General features: G+C 40.6%; 1 protein-coding gene across 3 annotated transcripts in view; it reads left to right on the forward strand.

Moving 5' to 3' along the window:
• LOC125887178 (cGMP-inhibited 3',5'-cyclic phosphodiesterase A-like) overlaps positions 1–17,473 on the forward strand; it is a 124,408-nt gene that overhangs the window by 46,996 nt on the left and 59,939 nt on the right. For 2 of the 3 annotated variants that reach the window (XM_049573821.1, XM_049573820.1), the window contains exon 2: positions 12,830–12,880. The exons of the other annotated variant lie outside the window; for it this stretch is intronic. In XM_049573821.1, the coding sequence (XP_049429778.1) occupies positions 12,830–12,880 (51 nt within the window). The remainder of the gene's footprint in view (positions 1–12,829; positions 12,881–17,473) is intronic. 3 annotated transcript variants of the gene reach the window in all.

Here is a 17,473-nt window from a genome sequence, read left to right on the forward strand (position 1 = left end):
ACACTTCAGAGTAAGAAATAGATGAAGAGCACCAGGTAGACCAGAGGGTTCAATTATCAAAGCTTTCTGCACTCAAAGCTCAGGTAGCAATTAATAGAGATGTTCAAATTTACGTTTTAAGCATTACACTATATTAGTTCCTCCCTCTGGTGCAGCAACGATTCTTCCACTAAACAAGAAAGGAATCCTGTAAATATACATTTAATAAATAAATAAATAAATAAATATACATTGTCATGATTCTACGAAAAACTCATAAAACAAGGACAGTTTCCTGAGAGGGTCCCAAGTATAGGCGAATTATGAGACAATGGGCTCCTGTGCATAGATATGCAAAGGCCCCACCACCTCTCCTATATCGGAGCAAGAAACACAGATTTTGTGGTAGTTTTGCCCCTTTTTGTACTTATTTTGTGTCTCTTTACAGTTCCTTTGCATCTTTTTGTGGTCATTTCAAGTCTCTTCCTGGTTGGTACATGTCTCATTTTGCAGGTGATCCAAGATAGAAATCCTGTAAATATACATTAAATAGATCAGTTTACATTGTCATGATTCTGTAAAAACTCATAAAACAAGAAAGACAGTTTCCAGAGAGGGTCCCAAGCAAGGGCGAATTATGAGACAGTGGACTCCTGGGCAGAGATATGCAAAGGGCCCCACCACCTCTCCTACAACAGGAGCAAGAAACACAGACATTGTGGTGGTTTTGCCTCTTTTTTGTTGTTGTTTTGCAACTCTTTGTAGTCATTACGCATCTTTTTGTGGTCATGTGTCTCTTAAAAGTCATTCTGTGTCTCTTTAAGGGAATTTTGTGAGTCTTTGAGATAATTTTGTGTCTTTTTTGGTCATTTTGTGTCTCATCAAGGTAAATTTGTGTCTTTTTGGTTGTTTTAAGTCTCTTTGCAGTTCCTTTGCATCTTTTTGTTGTCATGTTAAGTCTCCTCCTGGTTGATACATGTCTCATTTTCCATGTTAGGGCTGGGGGGCCACTGACACTTTGGGCCCCTGGGCCTGTGCCCAATTGGCCTGATCTGTAATCCATCCATGGTCCCCAGAGAAAACAGTGACGGTATATTACTGATCATGAGTATACCTCCACCTGTGGGTGCAAAAGAAGATTACACCTCATTTTCAAAGCCGTGATGAGCAATATAGAGTTTACTGTGGCTGTAACAACCATGAAAGTGAGTACAAGGATCTTTGATTGTTGCCTTGATGGTGTCCTTACGGCTAAGCCGCTGTCATTTCCGAAGCCTTCATATAGTGAGACTTAGTGGAATCTGACCTACTTTCTCTTTGTCGGCTGAAAATGAAAGTGAGCGCGGGGATGTCTGAGTCAAGCGATGCAGACGTCAGAATATCTTTGACAGAGAGCACTGATAAAAGAACAAAGGAGGCATAAGCAGAAAATATTCGGAGACCTCGAGGCAGCGAGTGTGAGTCTGAGTGCATGTGTGTGTGCACTTACGTAAGTAGGCATATGTGTGAATTCATGACTTTGCAGGCCTGATTGTTAAGTGAGAGCATAGTGAGTTTAATTGGACAGAGAGGTGGTGCGTAAAACCCTTGGGTCAAGCTGATTGGAAATCCTGCAGACTGATCTGCTGGCCCTTAATTAACCCAACCATACTGTAAGATCAGCACTCTCTCTTTTTCTCCTTCCCTTCCCTCAACAAGGAGATCTCTAGTTGGCACTTCTTCTAGCCGTGTCCTCAGTGAAGCCAGTAATGAGGGACGAAATAGGATGCGGGAGGCAGGCAAAGAAAGAGGGAGGCAGAGAAGAATGAAGGTCTGATCATGAATGAATGATTAAGAAACACTGCTCGCAGTTATCTCGCACTGAGCTATATTAGGTCGAAGCAGTTTCCGGTTCCCTTTCCAGACAGATTTAGAAAAGTACTCAGTAGTAAGTTGATGACAGTGGGTCGTGGCTCATTGCGAGGCGTCAGGTTGATTAGTGTGAAAGTGGAGCTGCACTATGGGTGCTGTTACTGCTACAGCTCCCACCACTTCACACCCACAGGGAAGTGGTTCTCAACTGGTTACTGGCGGGAGCAAGTCAAACAACAAGCATATTCCAGTAGTTTGTTTGTGCTTTGACACCGTGGTGTTTACCCAGCACCTCAGAGGCACGGCAGCTTGCTGTGGGCTGTGGCTCGGAGCCATGGTGGTGGACAGGGCATGGCGGCATACTGGCATCCACGCTGCTGCCCTCTTAACACTCTGGGTGAGAGGAAGGCTGGGAGTTTACTTGGCTGGCACTATTTTGAGTCATGAGAGCGCAGCCTCATTTACTGAGAGCAGCAGGCGTATTTTGGCAGGCTGCTTTCTTTGTGTGTCTGATGTTTTCATATCTTAGGAGTATCCTTTCCATTATTTACCTTGATGCCTGTAAATCCAAACAAACTGTCATCAAGCTGGACAATAAAAGCCAGGAGTTTAGACTTCTTTTATCAAAACACAAGCTCTTAAAATCTAAATCTTTAAACACCCCTCTTCTCCATCAGCGAGTCCATCTTAGAGAAACCACACAGTAACAAATCAGGGAGAAGATCCACAGTCCTTGTTTTGGGCAAAGGCCAAAACTACTAGAATTTTTCATCAGTCTACATTACCTGAATCATGTCTGTATCTTTGTCCTGGTTGTTTGGTGAAGGTTAACTCAGTGTTTTTTTTTTGTTTGTTTTTTTTTGGCAGACCTATGTGTAACAACTAGGAGCTATCCTTCCGCCACAGCTTAGCAATGAAACACTATCCAAGGTAGCATAAATAAGGAATTTTGTGGTAAAAACATTGTAATATTTGGAAAACACTCCCTGTATTCGACTATCTCAGATTCAGGGGGTCAGTTGATCCAAATCAAAAAGCAAAACAAGTATTTTCTCACTTACTTCTAGTGGTCTCTAGCCATGCAGAATATTCTGGTTTCATTTATTTTGAGATACTCCTCTCTGAAATCACTGCCTCCACCCTAATACAGCGACAATGAATGGAATTTTGTTTTTGGTGCTCACACCTTTAAAAAATGACATTCAAAAATGCAACAGCAACATCTCTTTCCAGGAACAATGTCTGCGTGACTCACTGTGTACAGGCTTCATAGGTAGAAATACTTCCAAGGAAAACTGTTGACAGTGAGGTCTGTGGGCTATCCACAGTATCCAGGGCACAGTTCCTGGAAAGACACGCTGCTGCTGCTGCTGCTGCTGCTGCTGCTGCTGGTGGTTATGAATGTTATTCTCAAGTCTTGTGGGCACCTGCTGTGTCTGTCACCTCCAGGAGGTGAAAGGTGAAGAGGTTACATTGTTGTGGTTCAAGGAAGTTACCTGAATGTGCACAGGATAAAGCAGTAGCTAGCTCTCTGAACAGTGTTTGGTGTTTAAGTTAAGAACTCTAAAGTGCCACAAACAAAATTCCAATCATGTCCATCGTGTTTGGGTAGAAGTAGTGATTCCAAACCAGCAGACCTGAACCACAGAATACCACCCAGTTGTTTTTTCATTCAAAGATTTTCCGTAACCACTTATCCTGTTAGGGGTCGCGGGGGGCTGGAGCCTATCCCAGCTGACAGTGGGTGAGAGGCAGGGTACACCCTTGACAGGTCACCAGACTAGGGCTGACACATAGAGACAGACAACCATTCAACGCTCACATTTGCACTTATGGCCAATTTTAGAGTCTAGTTTAGATGTCTTTGGACTGTGGGGTGGGGCCGGGGCATGAAAAAAAAAATCAATACGTTTATCTTTTACTTTTTTTTTTTTTTTATTACTAATAATATCACTGCTGTTACTTGAAATAATACATAAGGCCACAAAAACATAATGACAAAGCAAGGCCTACTAACTCAAAGAGAGGCCTATTCAGTAAAAATGAGTATTGGACAAAGGTAAATTATAACATGTGTTCAATGTAATCTTGTAAAAATGTAGCTTTTGGTGAGAAACTTGAATAAATATGGCTGTTTGAAGGCAAAATTTGTAATTGTTTTAACAGCACTGTAAAAAAGATACTGGAGAGGGAATTGTGATGTGTCATACATGGTAAAGAAGTCTTTTTGATATTTTTTTTAAAGATGTTTTTCATGGGAAAGAAGGTTATTATAAAGGTTGTTTCATAAATGTGTCTGTATTTGTGTTTATTCAAAGGTCATGTAGTGAAGGACTGAATGACTTTGAAACTGTTCAGTTATTTTTTTTGTAGTGTAGATTTCTGTGTCTTCCTAGAACAAAAGAAGAATAAATAACAACTAAAACAAAAGAAACACCAATATAAAAACATCGGTATCGGCTATTGGCGAAATTGTTATTTTGAACATTATCGGCCCAGAATTTCAAAATCGGTGCATCCCTATTGAAATTAGAAAATTGATTTATGTTCATTTCATTTCATTTTATCATTATTTTATTTGTAATATTTTATTGTTTAGTCTTCTGAACAAGTGAATTTCTAGGCCTAATTCTTTTTTAATTGATTATTGATTTATATGATTATTAAAATACATGTATTAAATGTTATTGAAAGCAAAGTTGCTTTTTTATTGTTAGCTAGGTTGTTGTTTTGTATTTTGATAGTCAAGGAGCAGTACTCTGACTGCTGAGCTTCAGAAAACGGAGGTTGGGGGTGAATACATTGACTATGGATACTGCTATGTATAAGACCTCATACAGATCCATTAAAAAAAAGTTAACTATCCCTTTAATGCTAGAATCACAGTGCTTTGTATATAAAAATTTAAAGTTTAAAATCAACTCACGTTGACACATTTGGAGCATGATGAGTGGTGCAGATGATTTTATCATTTCCAATTGATTTAATGGAGTCATCCCTTCACTTGGCTGCACCTTCCATTAACATGCAACTTCACAACACTGTTATTGTTTCTGTCTCTTGTTTGTTTCTTGCGAGTATCACTCTGGATCATGAAAGTACAGCAAATCTCCAGAATGCGTTCACAATGGAGCCAGAGTCCCATAAAAATGCCTCAGACCTTATTGAGCGTGTCATGTTACTCTGGTAGCTATTGCACCCATGATTGAAAGACATACTTCCACTTTCAAAGACGCAAAGCATTTTTTCTCCTGAAGACTGCTTTCAGTCTCTTATAAATCACCAGCATTGCTATAACTGATGGAAAGCCACCGCTAGACCTGACTCCTTCTGAGTTATGGGGCGGCATAATGAATCTAGCAGAGGGTGAAACAAAGGGCATAACTTCTACAAAGTTGTTATTTTTCCCAGTAGGTGCACTGGAGCTTTAGGACAAAAACAAATCCATTTGGAGATTTTACTGCTTCGGCTATGTTATGCTGCCTGGAGGGCATCCATGAAAAACCAGGAGATATCTAAGAAATCATTCATGTGTGGTTTTACCTCTTTAGACATAATATTGGCAGCGAACTGTCACATGTTTTAAGTATAATCTACTCCATCCTCCTGAAGCAAAACAAGGTAATAAAGTTTGAACAAGACTTTGAACACAAAGGTATAGCCTCTTTGCATTTTCATGTTTCTGCAGTGATACATGTTTCGGCCTCTGTGAGGTCATGTGGGTTTCTTTTGGCCCTCGTGACTGATATTGTTGCTTTGTCTTTGAAAAATAGATGATGTTTGTGTAGCAGTGATTTCATGTTTATAACACCGGTGGTTTGAAGCTTGAAAGTACTAACACCAAAATTTTGTTTACTGATTTTCCAGCACTGGTTAAAAAAAAACATTCAAACACAGTGGCACCAGACTGCATCCACTGTTTGGTTTAGTAAGTGAGTAGCACAGCATCCACATGTATTTGTTGATCATACTTTTGAGCCTGTCTCAGAGGAAATGAACTCCACTGTGGCCTGTAAAGTCACTCTGTGCAAGAGGCTATCTGTGGCGCTCAAATTTTATGCTCAGCTTTGATTTTGTGTGGGTTTTTTGTTTTGGCACTTCAAAGGGTGCATGTAGACTTCTGTGTAGTCTGGGTCTGTCTCTCAGAGCATGGAGATGAAAGGTTGGGTTACATAAGACTGTAAGAGCGAAAAGGCTGTTTATGTGTGTGCGCCTGGAGAGCCTCACTGATACTGGGATCTTCTAATGGAGCAGGACTCCGCCGTGACCATGGAGGGGCTGCCGCCAGCTCCTATACTGTAAAAAGCAAAAGCATGTCGTCAGAGCGGTGAAGAATAAGACGAACAGCTCACTGGCTGGCTAATACTATCATTCACAGTAATTTACATCTCATACATGAGCCCTTTACACAGCTGATTGCTTGTTGACTTCCTCTTCCATCCAGTGTGGTTATTTTAATGCATGAGATGGTGCACGCACGCTTGATGAAGCTTTAAAGTGACTCACAGATATTATCGTGCTGATGATCGGAGAATCCAGGCTTCATAGCCGCAGTCCTCCGGCGAGAAAATGGAGGCTGAGAGATGAAGATGTTTGTTGAGAAAGGGCAAACCCCTCATATTGCATTTTTTATAAAAACCTCCTAAATGTCAAGCTGTTGGGAAGCCGTTGTACTTTATTAATGTGTGTGCATCGTGTTATGAGTGATTGTTAGGATGGTGCCCTTGTTCGCTTGCACTCAGGGTCACCACTGTTTGCGGAGCTATTACCAAAATTCAAAACACAGGATTTAAACCTGCTTTGACTCTCAACTTGATTTACAGTCTTTAAAGGCCCCTGAAAACACATTTTCTCAATCATCTCCTCACTGTGATCGATGGGATCTGACATGAATGCACAAATTTCCACTAAAGTTGGAGCAGCTTTGGATTATTTCACATGGGAAAAATGGATTTTTGAGATTTAGCAATATTTGGATCCAAATGTGATGGCAGCTGGGGGGCTGTTTGTTTATGTTAGCTATTGCCAATCAACTGTAATTAAACCATGCCCAGACAGTGCTGATGAAGCTAATTAGCTGAGATTTCTCTTCATAAATAATACCTAAGGATTCATTGTTGTTGATTGTTGCTTATTGAGTCTTAAGTGTTTAATATTATAGACAAATATGCAAGATTTGAAGTTTTCAGGGACTTCAAATACAGGGATGATCACCAGGCAACATGTTAATGTAGGTTATATTCACACTAATGATTATTTCATCATCAATTAATTCACTTACTACTACTTAGTATCAATTGATTCATAATTTTATCTATCAAATGTCAGAAAATAATGAAAAATTCCAGTTTTTGTTTTTAATTTTCCACAGGTCGTTTTATTCAGTGCATAACAGTCCAAAACCAATATTTATTTATCATGTATTAGAAATGAAAGTGTAAAAATTGTCACATTTAAGGAAGTTTGAACTTAAGTTTGTTTGGCATTTTGCTTGAAAAATTATTAAAACAATCAAAATAGTTGCAGATTATTTTTTTTTACAAATCATTGCTGCTCTCTTTTACAGGCTTAAATTAATGATTTAATAAACATGTCAGTAAAATAGACCTGCATCTTCCACTTTGTTAAATTAATAAACATCTTTTATTTTTAAACAGTTTTTACTTGAACTACTTTCTACTGAAGAAATACTCTCTATAAACCACCGACAGCGAGATCTGTGGACTATCTAGATTAACCAGGACATTGATCCTTCTCAGACATATTGCTGCTGATTTTTCATTTCTATTTCATTTTTGATGCTTTGTGCAACACAAGCAAATCTTTCATTCACTTCCACTGAATTTGGATGTTGGAAGACTAAACTAACTAAACTAATACTGTACTAATACTGTACTGTAAGACAAATCTTTAATCTTTGATTAAATGTACAAAGCAAATACACCTGTATTTCCAACAGTCAAAAATGTTAAAGCTAAAATATGTGATAGTAAGGCAACAGGAATAGTTATTTCGAGACTATCCTTCAAAACACGACCACATCGTTTGTACAAGCGTCTTTTTATGACCTATATAAATGTTTATTGTGAGGCGGTGACCTCTAGTGGCCATAGTTATTATGACAGAGGCGGAAGTCAGGTGATAGTAAGGGACAACAGAGTTTGTGTACAGAGAGTAGATGGATGTTTCAAACAAACCCAGGACTTTGACCAAGTAGACTGCTGTTTGTGTCCCACGTGAAACCAAAAGTCAGCGCTGAATTACTTTAACTTACATAGTTAGCTGTTATACTATATACTTAGCATAGTTAACCAAACCATGACCTTTTCATAAACCTAACCAAGTAGTTTTGTTGCCTGGAACTAACCACAACCAATTCACAACGTTAACCACATGTTCAAAACTACGACCGTTAAAGCTCATTTTATGTCGTTTTTGCCACCAGTACACTCCTGTGAGTCAGATTAGAGGATAGGAATCAAGCCCCCAGGAATGTCGCTCAGCCTCGTTACAATTTTTCCCAGTGGCCACAAATGGTACTGCAGTAAAAAAATCTCAGGCTTTTCCTTAAACCACCATTATAAAAGAGACATCTGTAAAACTGTTTACAGGACACGTTGAACTGCAAATTATGATTTCTTACAACCTCTTTCTATTATGAATTTTTGATCTATGGAGGTATCTTTTCTATTTGTTAAACTTTACTCGAGCTGAGAAAAGCAATATAAAGACTGTGATGTCATCACAATGTTAAGTTTATGGGCAGAGTGGGATCTCACTGGAGGTACCAGTGGTAGAATTACTACTGCGCATATTCAGTGGGCTGCACAACCCAGAAGTAAATCCAGAAGCTAGAAACTTTATGGCATATGCAACACGCCCACAGGAAGTGCACCAGACTTTGAAGTCAATTTCCATATAGTGGCCGAACTGTGTATAACTTAAGCTTCAGGGATCTGTCAGTGTGGCCATTGGGTCCAAAAAGATTTTTTCTCCAGACTTACATAGGGAAAGACATGTCTGTAAATAAGTGGACGCACTTTTGTGAGCGTCACATGCCTTGGGAAATGACTTGTTGCACTGTTAAGATTTGATCCATTTGGTCTGATAAAATCTGGAAAGTCTAGAGGAGCTGTACTAATAATCACTTTATGCCCATCCAAATTAGCTAAACTGCTCTGCTCAGCTAGTCTGGCCACCAGACAATCAGAGATCTCCGCCTTCTGATAGTCTGGGGACACTCCTTTCTAAAGTTTGTTTAACACACAAAAACAAAGCACCGCCTCTTGCATTTCTGAAAAGGACACACCTTCTAGGAAATGTGCGCTCCCCCTTTTCTCGTCCGCAAGGAAACAAACACACAAAGAGCTTGAAAATGGATGCCGAGAGATTAAACTCTGTTTTATCAAACGTGTGCTCATCCGTGTAGAAAATATTTTTTCCAGCAGATGTCTTAGTTACAACATGATTGAGCTAACTGGAGTAGTTTCATGTCGTATCCGACAACGGGAGGCTTTTAACAGATGATGTCCTGATGTTAGCTTTGCTGCTAGTGTTAGCTGTCCCTGTCAGCTGCAGCCACTGATGCTTTCTAGACATTGTGATCAGTGTTGGGGAAGTTATTTTTAAAAAGTAGTGTTTGCTCGTTACTCGTTACTTCTTAAAAAAAGTAATCCCTTACTTTACTTAGTTACCCTCTGTGAAAAGTAACTTTTTACATTACTCGTTACTTTTATGTTACTTTTACGGTGCTTGACTTTGGGTAGAACCCTATCTCATTTCCTAAATGTGAAAAAATCCGAGTTTCCCACTGGTATTTACCACTTTGGTGATAAAATAAAGATTAAAGAGTGAGAGATAATTTGTGTTAACTAGGCTACATGAATTTGTTACATGACAGATTACTACTACTAATAGCCTATTTGCCAGACCTGCTGCATCACTGCATGAGGAAAATATTAATATTCACAGACACTATCTTTGAACAAATAGTGTCATATTCATGAATAAATCATTTTCTGTTCTGTTATTACGCGTGTAACTGTGAGACTGTGTCTGTGTAACAGACTCATACTTTGCAGTAAGCTACAGACCTGCACGAATAAATTAATTCATTTTCTCTTCTGGTGTGGTAGGTACTTTATTAACCCCTCGGGGGGAAATTTCAATGTCACAGAAGCAATTTAAAATACACAAAATAGGAGCTGCTGCAACAGGCTGCCGTTCACACAGCGCCAGGAAGGTAGGCAGGTTATGATTGTTCTGTTTTCTGTTAACACAATGCTGCATTTTATTGATGTTTTGGGGGTCGTTTTGATTTCCTTTGAGGTTCCGGGGTCGTATGTTGCCCATGTCTGAGGTCTGACTAGTGAGGTTAACGTTACATTAAACAACACTTACCCAGCCATACAAGTGCAGTTCGCTGTCAGTATATAGTTGGTCATCTTGTTCGGAATCGCCCAGGTCTTGTACATTAGTTAACGTTACTGTTATGTGTCCTTGTCGCTGGCTCGGCAGTACTTCGGTCCGTAGAGCACAAAAACCATCAGATAAATCCCGGTATATATCAATATCTTGGACATGACCGCAAAGTACAAAATTATACACATCAAGGGATTTACGTATATGCCTTGAGTTTTTCATGCGTATAAACGCTGGGTTTCTCCACAAGATATAAAAAAATGTCTGGTCACTGTAGCTTAGGCCATTTCATTGGGTCGGTGAACCACTGACCCGACATTAAGTACGGATCAGGAAACCTCACTCCGTTGCTAATTGTTAGCTTATTACAATAAGCTAACCTGTCTTCGGTTGACAAACCATTAAAATAATCTGAGGAGGCATGTGTATCTTCCATATTCCTCATACGATTCTTGATTTTGGCGCTCCTGTCTGTACTGTTGACATGGCAACTGTCACAGTTCCTGCCTAGTGCGCAGCTGAGGCAGACAGGCAGTGTCACCGTCAAATCTGTCCCCGGGAAAAGTAACGCTGTGCCCAACTGACAAAGTAACTACGTTCCGTTACCATATTTTCAGTAGTAACACGTTACACTACTTTTTACCCAATAAAAGTAGTTACGTTTCTGTAACGCGTTACTTTGTAACCGTTACTTTGTAGCTTGTTACACACAACACTGATTGTGATTTCCCAAAACTGACACATAGCAAGACAAAACTGCTTTGCTAGCTCAATCATGTTGTAACTAAGATATCTGCTCGAAATAATATTTTTTTCACGGACCGTTGAATGAGTTATTACCTATTACAGACACCGCTAACGGGTAACAGGGCTAACAGGGCTAACAGGGCTAACAGCTAATGGTTAGCCCAGCTAAACGTGCACACCGAAATAGTAATGTTTGTTCAATCATTGTGTTTATAGACTTTACAAACATTGGATTAGTCTAAACGGTGATACAGTGATGTGAAAAATGTGATATATAACGTTATATATATATATATATATATATATATATATATATATATGTATATGTATATATAGCTAAAAGCTCAGCAAGGTGATTCCCTTTATAGTCTGGCCGGACGGATGAGTCATGGCCTTGTAAAAGATTATGTTTGTTTCTTTTAGTTGGCAAGAATGTGTTGCCGCAAACGCGACAAACATCCACTAACTTTGACGGCGTTTTCTGCAAGCACGGCTGAGCCATTTTGTACCGCTACATGTGTTTCTAGTCGGACTATGTTTACAAGCACAAGAGTTCAGCGAGCCATGGAAGGACCGCCCTGCAGATTTACTATTGGTTCTGCAACGTACGGAGTTTTTTAAAAGTCTGAAATTGTATCCACCCATCTAAACACAAAATCAGGAAGAAAGTCATCACTCTTTAGTTAAGCAAAGCGTCCAAAGACTGACGTGTGAGTCTACCGCTCAGCTGGTAAAAGTTAGGTTGCCTGGTCAGTGAAATTCTCTTGTGCACCTGCTCTGTGGGCCAAAGGATGCGAAAGATCTGGTTCATTTTATACCCGGGAAGTCAAACTTTTTTGGCTTCATGCACCACTGAGCAACTGAGCAACTAAGAATGAACGGGGCCCCACCTCCGATGCTGCCCTCTTTGTACAACTATGTATGCACCAGGAAAGCAGTTCTTATAGGACTGAACAAGAGCCTCCTTAGGGTCCAGTATCCAGATCTAATAATACATCCATGATAGGAACAACCAACCTACATGATCGTATGGGTTGGAGGATTTGTTGGTTATTTCATTGTTTGTTTAGACCTAAGGAACACAGTTTGAAGACACTCCACAAAACAAGGCTGCTGTCCGGACAGGCCCACGGCACTGTTGACTGAAACCCACTGTTTTCCCAATGTTTTCACTCACAGCATGGCACAACTCAGTGACCTCCTCTGACACAGTAAATTATACCTGAATTATCAATTTGGCTCTTATACCAAGCCCCTTGCCTCAGTGTGTGCAGCAGCAATTTGTCACAGCGGCATGCTGGGTTTCTCAGGGCTTCTCAGTTCTGGGGCAGAAAGCCCTAGCAGAGGCAGGGGGGCTCTAGTGTTGACTTGGCTCTCCTGCAGCGTGTTGCTCCAAAAATCAGTGACAGAGCTGCACTGATGCATTCGGTGACTCCCAAGAAAGTGGAAAACTGGTTTACGAGGCCTGTGGGAGGACACAGTGGCTGGTAATTAGACAGCGTAAAAATCCTCAGCCTCCACCAGGCCCTTAGGCAGTGAATAGGAGCTAAAGTAAACCAAACCTGACTGTGAAATTGCATTAGACGTCTGCACTTAATGGAAAGTGAAAAAAAAAAAATAGACAAAACCCATTTTTGCATTTATGAGCGTTTCCATTCCCCCCACACTTCCTTGACTCTTTGCATCAGCACTCCCGCTCCTCCTCTTTCCCGCTACAGCACAGTACTGTATATCTCCATTATGGTGTTGCTTTTGTGAGTTCTGTTGTAGAACGCTAACAGGAACAGGATGTTCAGGACTGTGGTTTGAACATGTCTCCGTTTTCCCACAGATGCTCCCCCGCTCCGATTGGGACCACAAGAGAGGCTCCCGAGGATCACAGGTTAGCGCCATCCATACAAAAAGAGACACACTCGTAATAACAATAATGATAAACAGCTGAGAGGAAAACACACACAGGAACTAGCTCCCTGATCTCTGTCGCTCGCCTACACACACCTTATAAATGACGCAAATAGCAGAAATCCTACCACTAACAGACCTGTTCTCCCACTCATTTCAGCCCTGGTTAAACAGCATGTCCAGAGGTGTCACTTCCCACCAGAGTCCTTGTTGGGGGAGAGCAGGGACGAAAGTATAACTTTGTAGTGTTGCACTCTTTACACAGAAATGCATTTATTTAGACTAAACAGATTTTACACACGTCCCCTACCGATACCAGCCATTTTTTTTAGATTTGGACAAATGAGTCAGATGCAATCAGACTGAGAATTGACATTGCACATTGCTACTTTTCCCCCTCTCTGTTGGGACAAGAGAAATTCAGGGAGCGGACAAAAGTAACAGTTAAATTGAAACACAAACAAGTATCTAATATTTCCGGCATATAGAGCACATTGATGTTTCAGTAAGTCCTCAGTGCAAATAACCATATTACTCTCACTTCAATTTTATTTGTTTTATGTCGCAATTGTATGAAATGTGTCCAATGCATCAAACTCATCTTGATGTATAATCACATTTTCTCTTATGAATAACATTGAGTTAGAATAAGATGTTTAAACCACCACATATCTTTACTCATCATGTGCACTCAAATCTCTAAATCATGCATGTTTCTCCAGGTCAGTCTAAGCAAACCGACAAGCAACGCCATGTTACTTTCATCCTTACCATTTTTTCTTCAACTTTACCCTGGCTAGCACCAAAGATAGGCTAGCATGATAAATTAAACCTTCACTGATTCTTCGCCTATGGACAGGTCAAACACAGGGGTCGGCAACCTGTACCATCAAAAGAACCATTTTAGGTCAAAAAGAAAAAAAATCCATCTTGAGCTGCAAAACATATTTGAGCCTCATAATAAAGGTAACACAGCCTTATTAGCTGAATAGCGGAAAAGGCACCAGGCCAGACGTATGACTCACATTCTAGTTGACAAAATGTTGAATTTTTTTTTTTTTAAATCAGTGTATAGGCTATGCATTTTTACAGCTGAAGAATGTAAGAATCACTTTAGGCCCACAACAATAAATGAAAATTAAAATATGATAAAAGATATAACCGTTATTTGTTTCCATATAATTTTCTGTCAAAGCTCCAGGGAGCCACTGGAGAAGGGCCAAAGAGCTGCATGTGGCTCTGGAGTCGCAGGTTGCCTACCCCTAGTCTAACAGATGATATACATTTACAGTCTTCAACAAATAAGCGTTACCTTAAATTTGGAAAACACTAATGTTTTCTGTTTTAATAAGTGAATAATCCACTCTGTAACTCTACTACACTGATTGGATCAGGCTGAATTTCTCTTATGGACTTAAAGTGGGAGTGTACCTCCTGCGAACTTCCCCTCAAGTTTCCTACTTTTGAATTACAAGAGAAAAGTTCTGTGTTGCAACCGTCCCCCTGACACTTTCGTCCCTGTTCTCCCCTACTCTGTTCCTCTAAAGGACGCAGGCCTGTGATTTGGGCATAAGGTACTGCACAAGCCATTAAAGGCTGGGGAACTGTAACAACAGGGACTCAGACACAAGGGCGCAGCTTGTAGAGGACAGACACACAGCCGCATCCTTGAGATTACCTTTGCCATCTTTGGTGGGGGGAGAATATATGTGTGTGTGTTTGGGAATTGGTGTATTGAGCTGCTACGGAGCCACAGGGCAGGACTCTGGAGTACATGAGGAACAATGCCCTTGGTGTTGACATGGCCATATACAGTATGTGTTCTGTACTACATGTTCTGCCATCAGGAGGATACCCTTTAGACATGAATAGGCAAAGCTGTCTGTGCTGACATTGTGTGCTTGCAGTGGTGGATCCTCCTATAGGACACATAGGCAGCTGCCTTTTGACATTTAAAAAATTGTACATGGTGGAGATGGTGGAGTGTATGAGGAGGGCGCTAGAGTAGAAGAGGATGAACAGTCAAAAGCCATCTGAGATGGAGGACAAAAACAAGATGAGGATGAAATTTGCAAATATGCACATAATTTATTCTCTGATTGTTTGTTATTTATGATTATTACTTGTTAGCTTAGTTGTTTATCTGTGTTTGGGAAGCTTGCCCAGGGCGCCATATGTGCTAGGTCCGGCCCTGTAGGCTTGGATAGCAATAGATACTGAAAAGTTGTGGTTTGGGGGTAAAATTAGGGGATTTTTCATGAATAGCGATCATAACTGTGCAGCACAGGATTGGCCTTGAAATCAAATTACACAGTGTGTAATTTCCTAGAGATGCTAAGACTCATATAGTGGTTTATCTGTTCCCAAAATCAGCCTTGCAGTATTATCCCCCTCGAGCGGAGACATTTTCAAATAGCATGTTACCCTTTTGAAATATTGTCCAAGGCTCATATCAATTTGTTATGTGGGGTTAGTAGGCAAGCACATATTTTTTGATTGATGCATTCCCTAAGCTGCCATTTAGACTCAGTGGTCAGTTCAGTCTTTTTTGTGTGTGTGTGTGTGTTTGGACTGGTGCTCTGCGTTCGTCAGTGGAATCCTGTAATAGTCCAGAGACTGACAGGACGTGTAAGAAGTCAAGGCTTATGTTGGCACCTCTCTCCATCTCGTGGCTATTTTCCCTTGGCTCCGCTCTCCTGGACCAGGTTGTTGGTCAGAGAGGCTGGTAGCACCCCACTACGCCATGGCACCTTGTAGAGTGTGTAAATCACACACTCCGCTCTTCACCCAGTGACCAGAGCGTTTGATTGATCTCCACTGTGTCGTAGTCGCCAACATGCACACATTAGCAGGCTCATTTTCCAAACCGCGTCTTTTTTTCCCCCATCCAAAGCTTGTGGTGGATGTTTTAGCTTAGGAATTGACAGTGAAGTTATGTATGGAAAGAGCTATTTAAATATTTGTATTCGACTTGAAAACACATTGGTTTTGGAACATTACCTGCGGAGATTATCGGAGAAAAGAGTGTTTGTAGGCCCCGGATCTTGTGACTGTTATTCTAAATTACAGAAAGCCTGCAAGAGTGGTCTGTGAGGCAGACAAGCCATGACATTGCAGTCATGTTGAAGATTTCTCAAAATCACTGTGAGCACTTCAAACACATGGGATCAGCGTTTCTTAAACTGTGACTTTCAGAGTTGAAAAAGGTCACTGCCCTTTTTCTGGTTGGTCCCATCATGACAGTCTAGTGGAGTATTTTCTCATTAAATCAGGTCCTGTGGCAAGACTGCATTTAAGGCTGAAAGACAGTGAAAACATTCAACTGCTGCGCCTCTGACTGTCCTCTGCTTGGGAAATAATTGGATCTGCCACAAATGATACATAGGCATTAACAATTTTCAAGCTCCTGCTTTTTACAGCCCAGTCGCCAGAGGAAAATATTGGCACTGTATGTTTCTGCAAACCACAAAAACATTATATTAGCACATTTCATATGTATCATATTAACATATATGGCTAATATATAAGCTGATTTCAACATCTGGAGGTGGAGAGGATGGTGAATTCTTTGACACCTAAGCGAGACGCCAAACCAGCTGTTTTTCACTGAGACATGTGCTGTGTTTCTAGCGGCTTTTTAGGAACCAAACGTGGGTGTTTTGTAGCAACTTGTCGCTATTTTTCCAGCCACTTTTTAGGCACGAAAAGCAGTTATTTTTGGTTGTACCGCAAAAGCAAGGCCAGCCCTATAAATGCAAAAGTCTGTCCTTGGGTGAGTGAGTGAGCGATGAAGCTACATCGTTGGTCAGACTGGGTGATAACGTGAAAGTTGGTGTTTCCCCATTGGCTGTTGCTCTTTTAAAATAAAAGGCGCATAGGTTGATAGAGGCATGGACACTGTTACCAGTGTAGCATGATAGCATGGTTGAATTAGCAAGGAAGCTAGCTAACAAGCCAGCTGTTATATGAGTAAAATGTTGTAAGTTAATGCTTCTTTCACACACCCATGTCACAACATAGCAAAGCACATTGCTATCATTAGATGAGTGACTACTTTGTTTAGCTCATTTACATGAGCATAAAAGCATGGTGGAATTAGTAGCTAACTAGCCAGCCACCTGCGAGTGAAATGGCAGTTTTAGATGGAGGAAAGAGGGGATCACCTCATTGGTTTGAGGAACAGCCATATCTGTATGACACAGGCCTTACATTTATTTTAACGTTATCGACTATTACATGTTACAAAGTCAGAATCGGTGCCGTAGTCATTATTAGAGGAAAGTGGAAGCCACTGATTGAAACTGAAGTGAATATTATATGTTAAAATGTTGGAGCGGTTGCCACCACAATGACAAAATTCTCTTTTGGTAATTGATCCTGATAGGACATTTATATTTTGAACTTGGCTGTGCAGCCTCCACCAGTCACATGGAACATAAGCCCCGTTTCCAACAAACACTTTCTGTATAGTACCTTTGGAACCAAAAGTAATCCTTCATACATGGTACCTAGACCCTAGCGTTTCCACCGCAAACAGTACTCATTCATGTCGGCGGGGTTGTCGTCTCACTGT

The sequence above is a fragment of the Epinephelus fuscoguttatus genome, linkage group LG4 (genome assembly GCF_011397635.1).
Source record: "Epinephelus fuscoguttatus linkage group LG4, E.fuscoguttatus.final_Chr_v1".
In the NCBI taxonomy this organism is placed as follows: Eukaryota; Metazoa; Chordata; class Actinopteri; order Perciformes; family Serranidae; genus Epinephelus; species Epinephelus fuscoguttatus.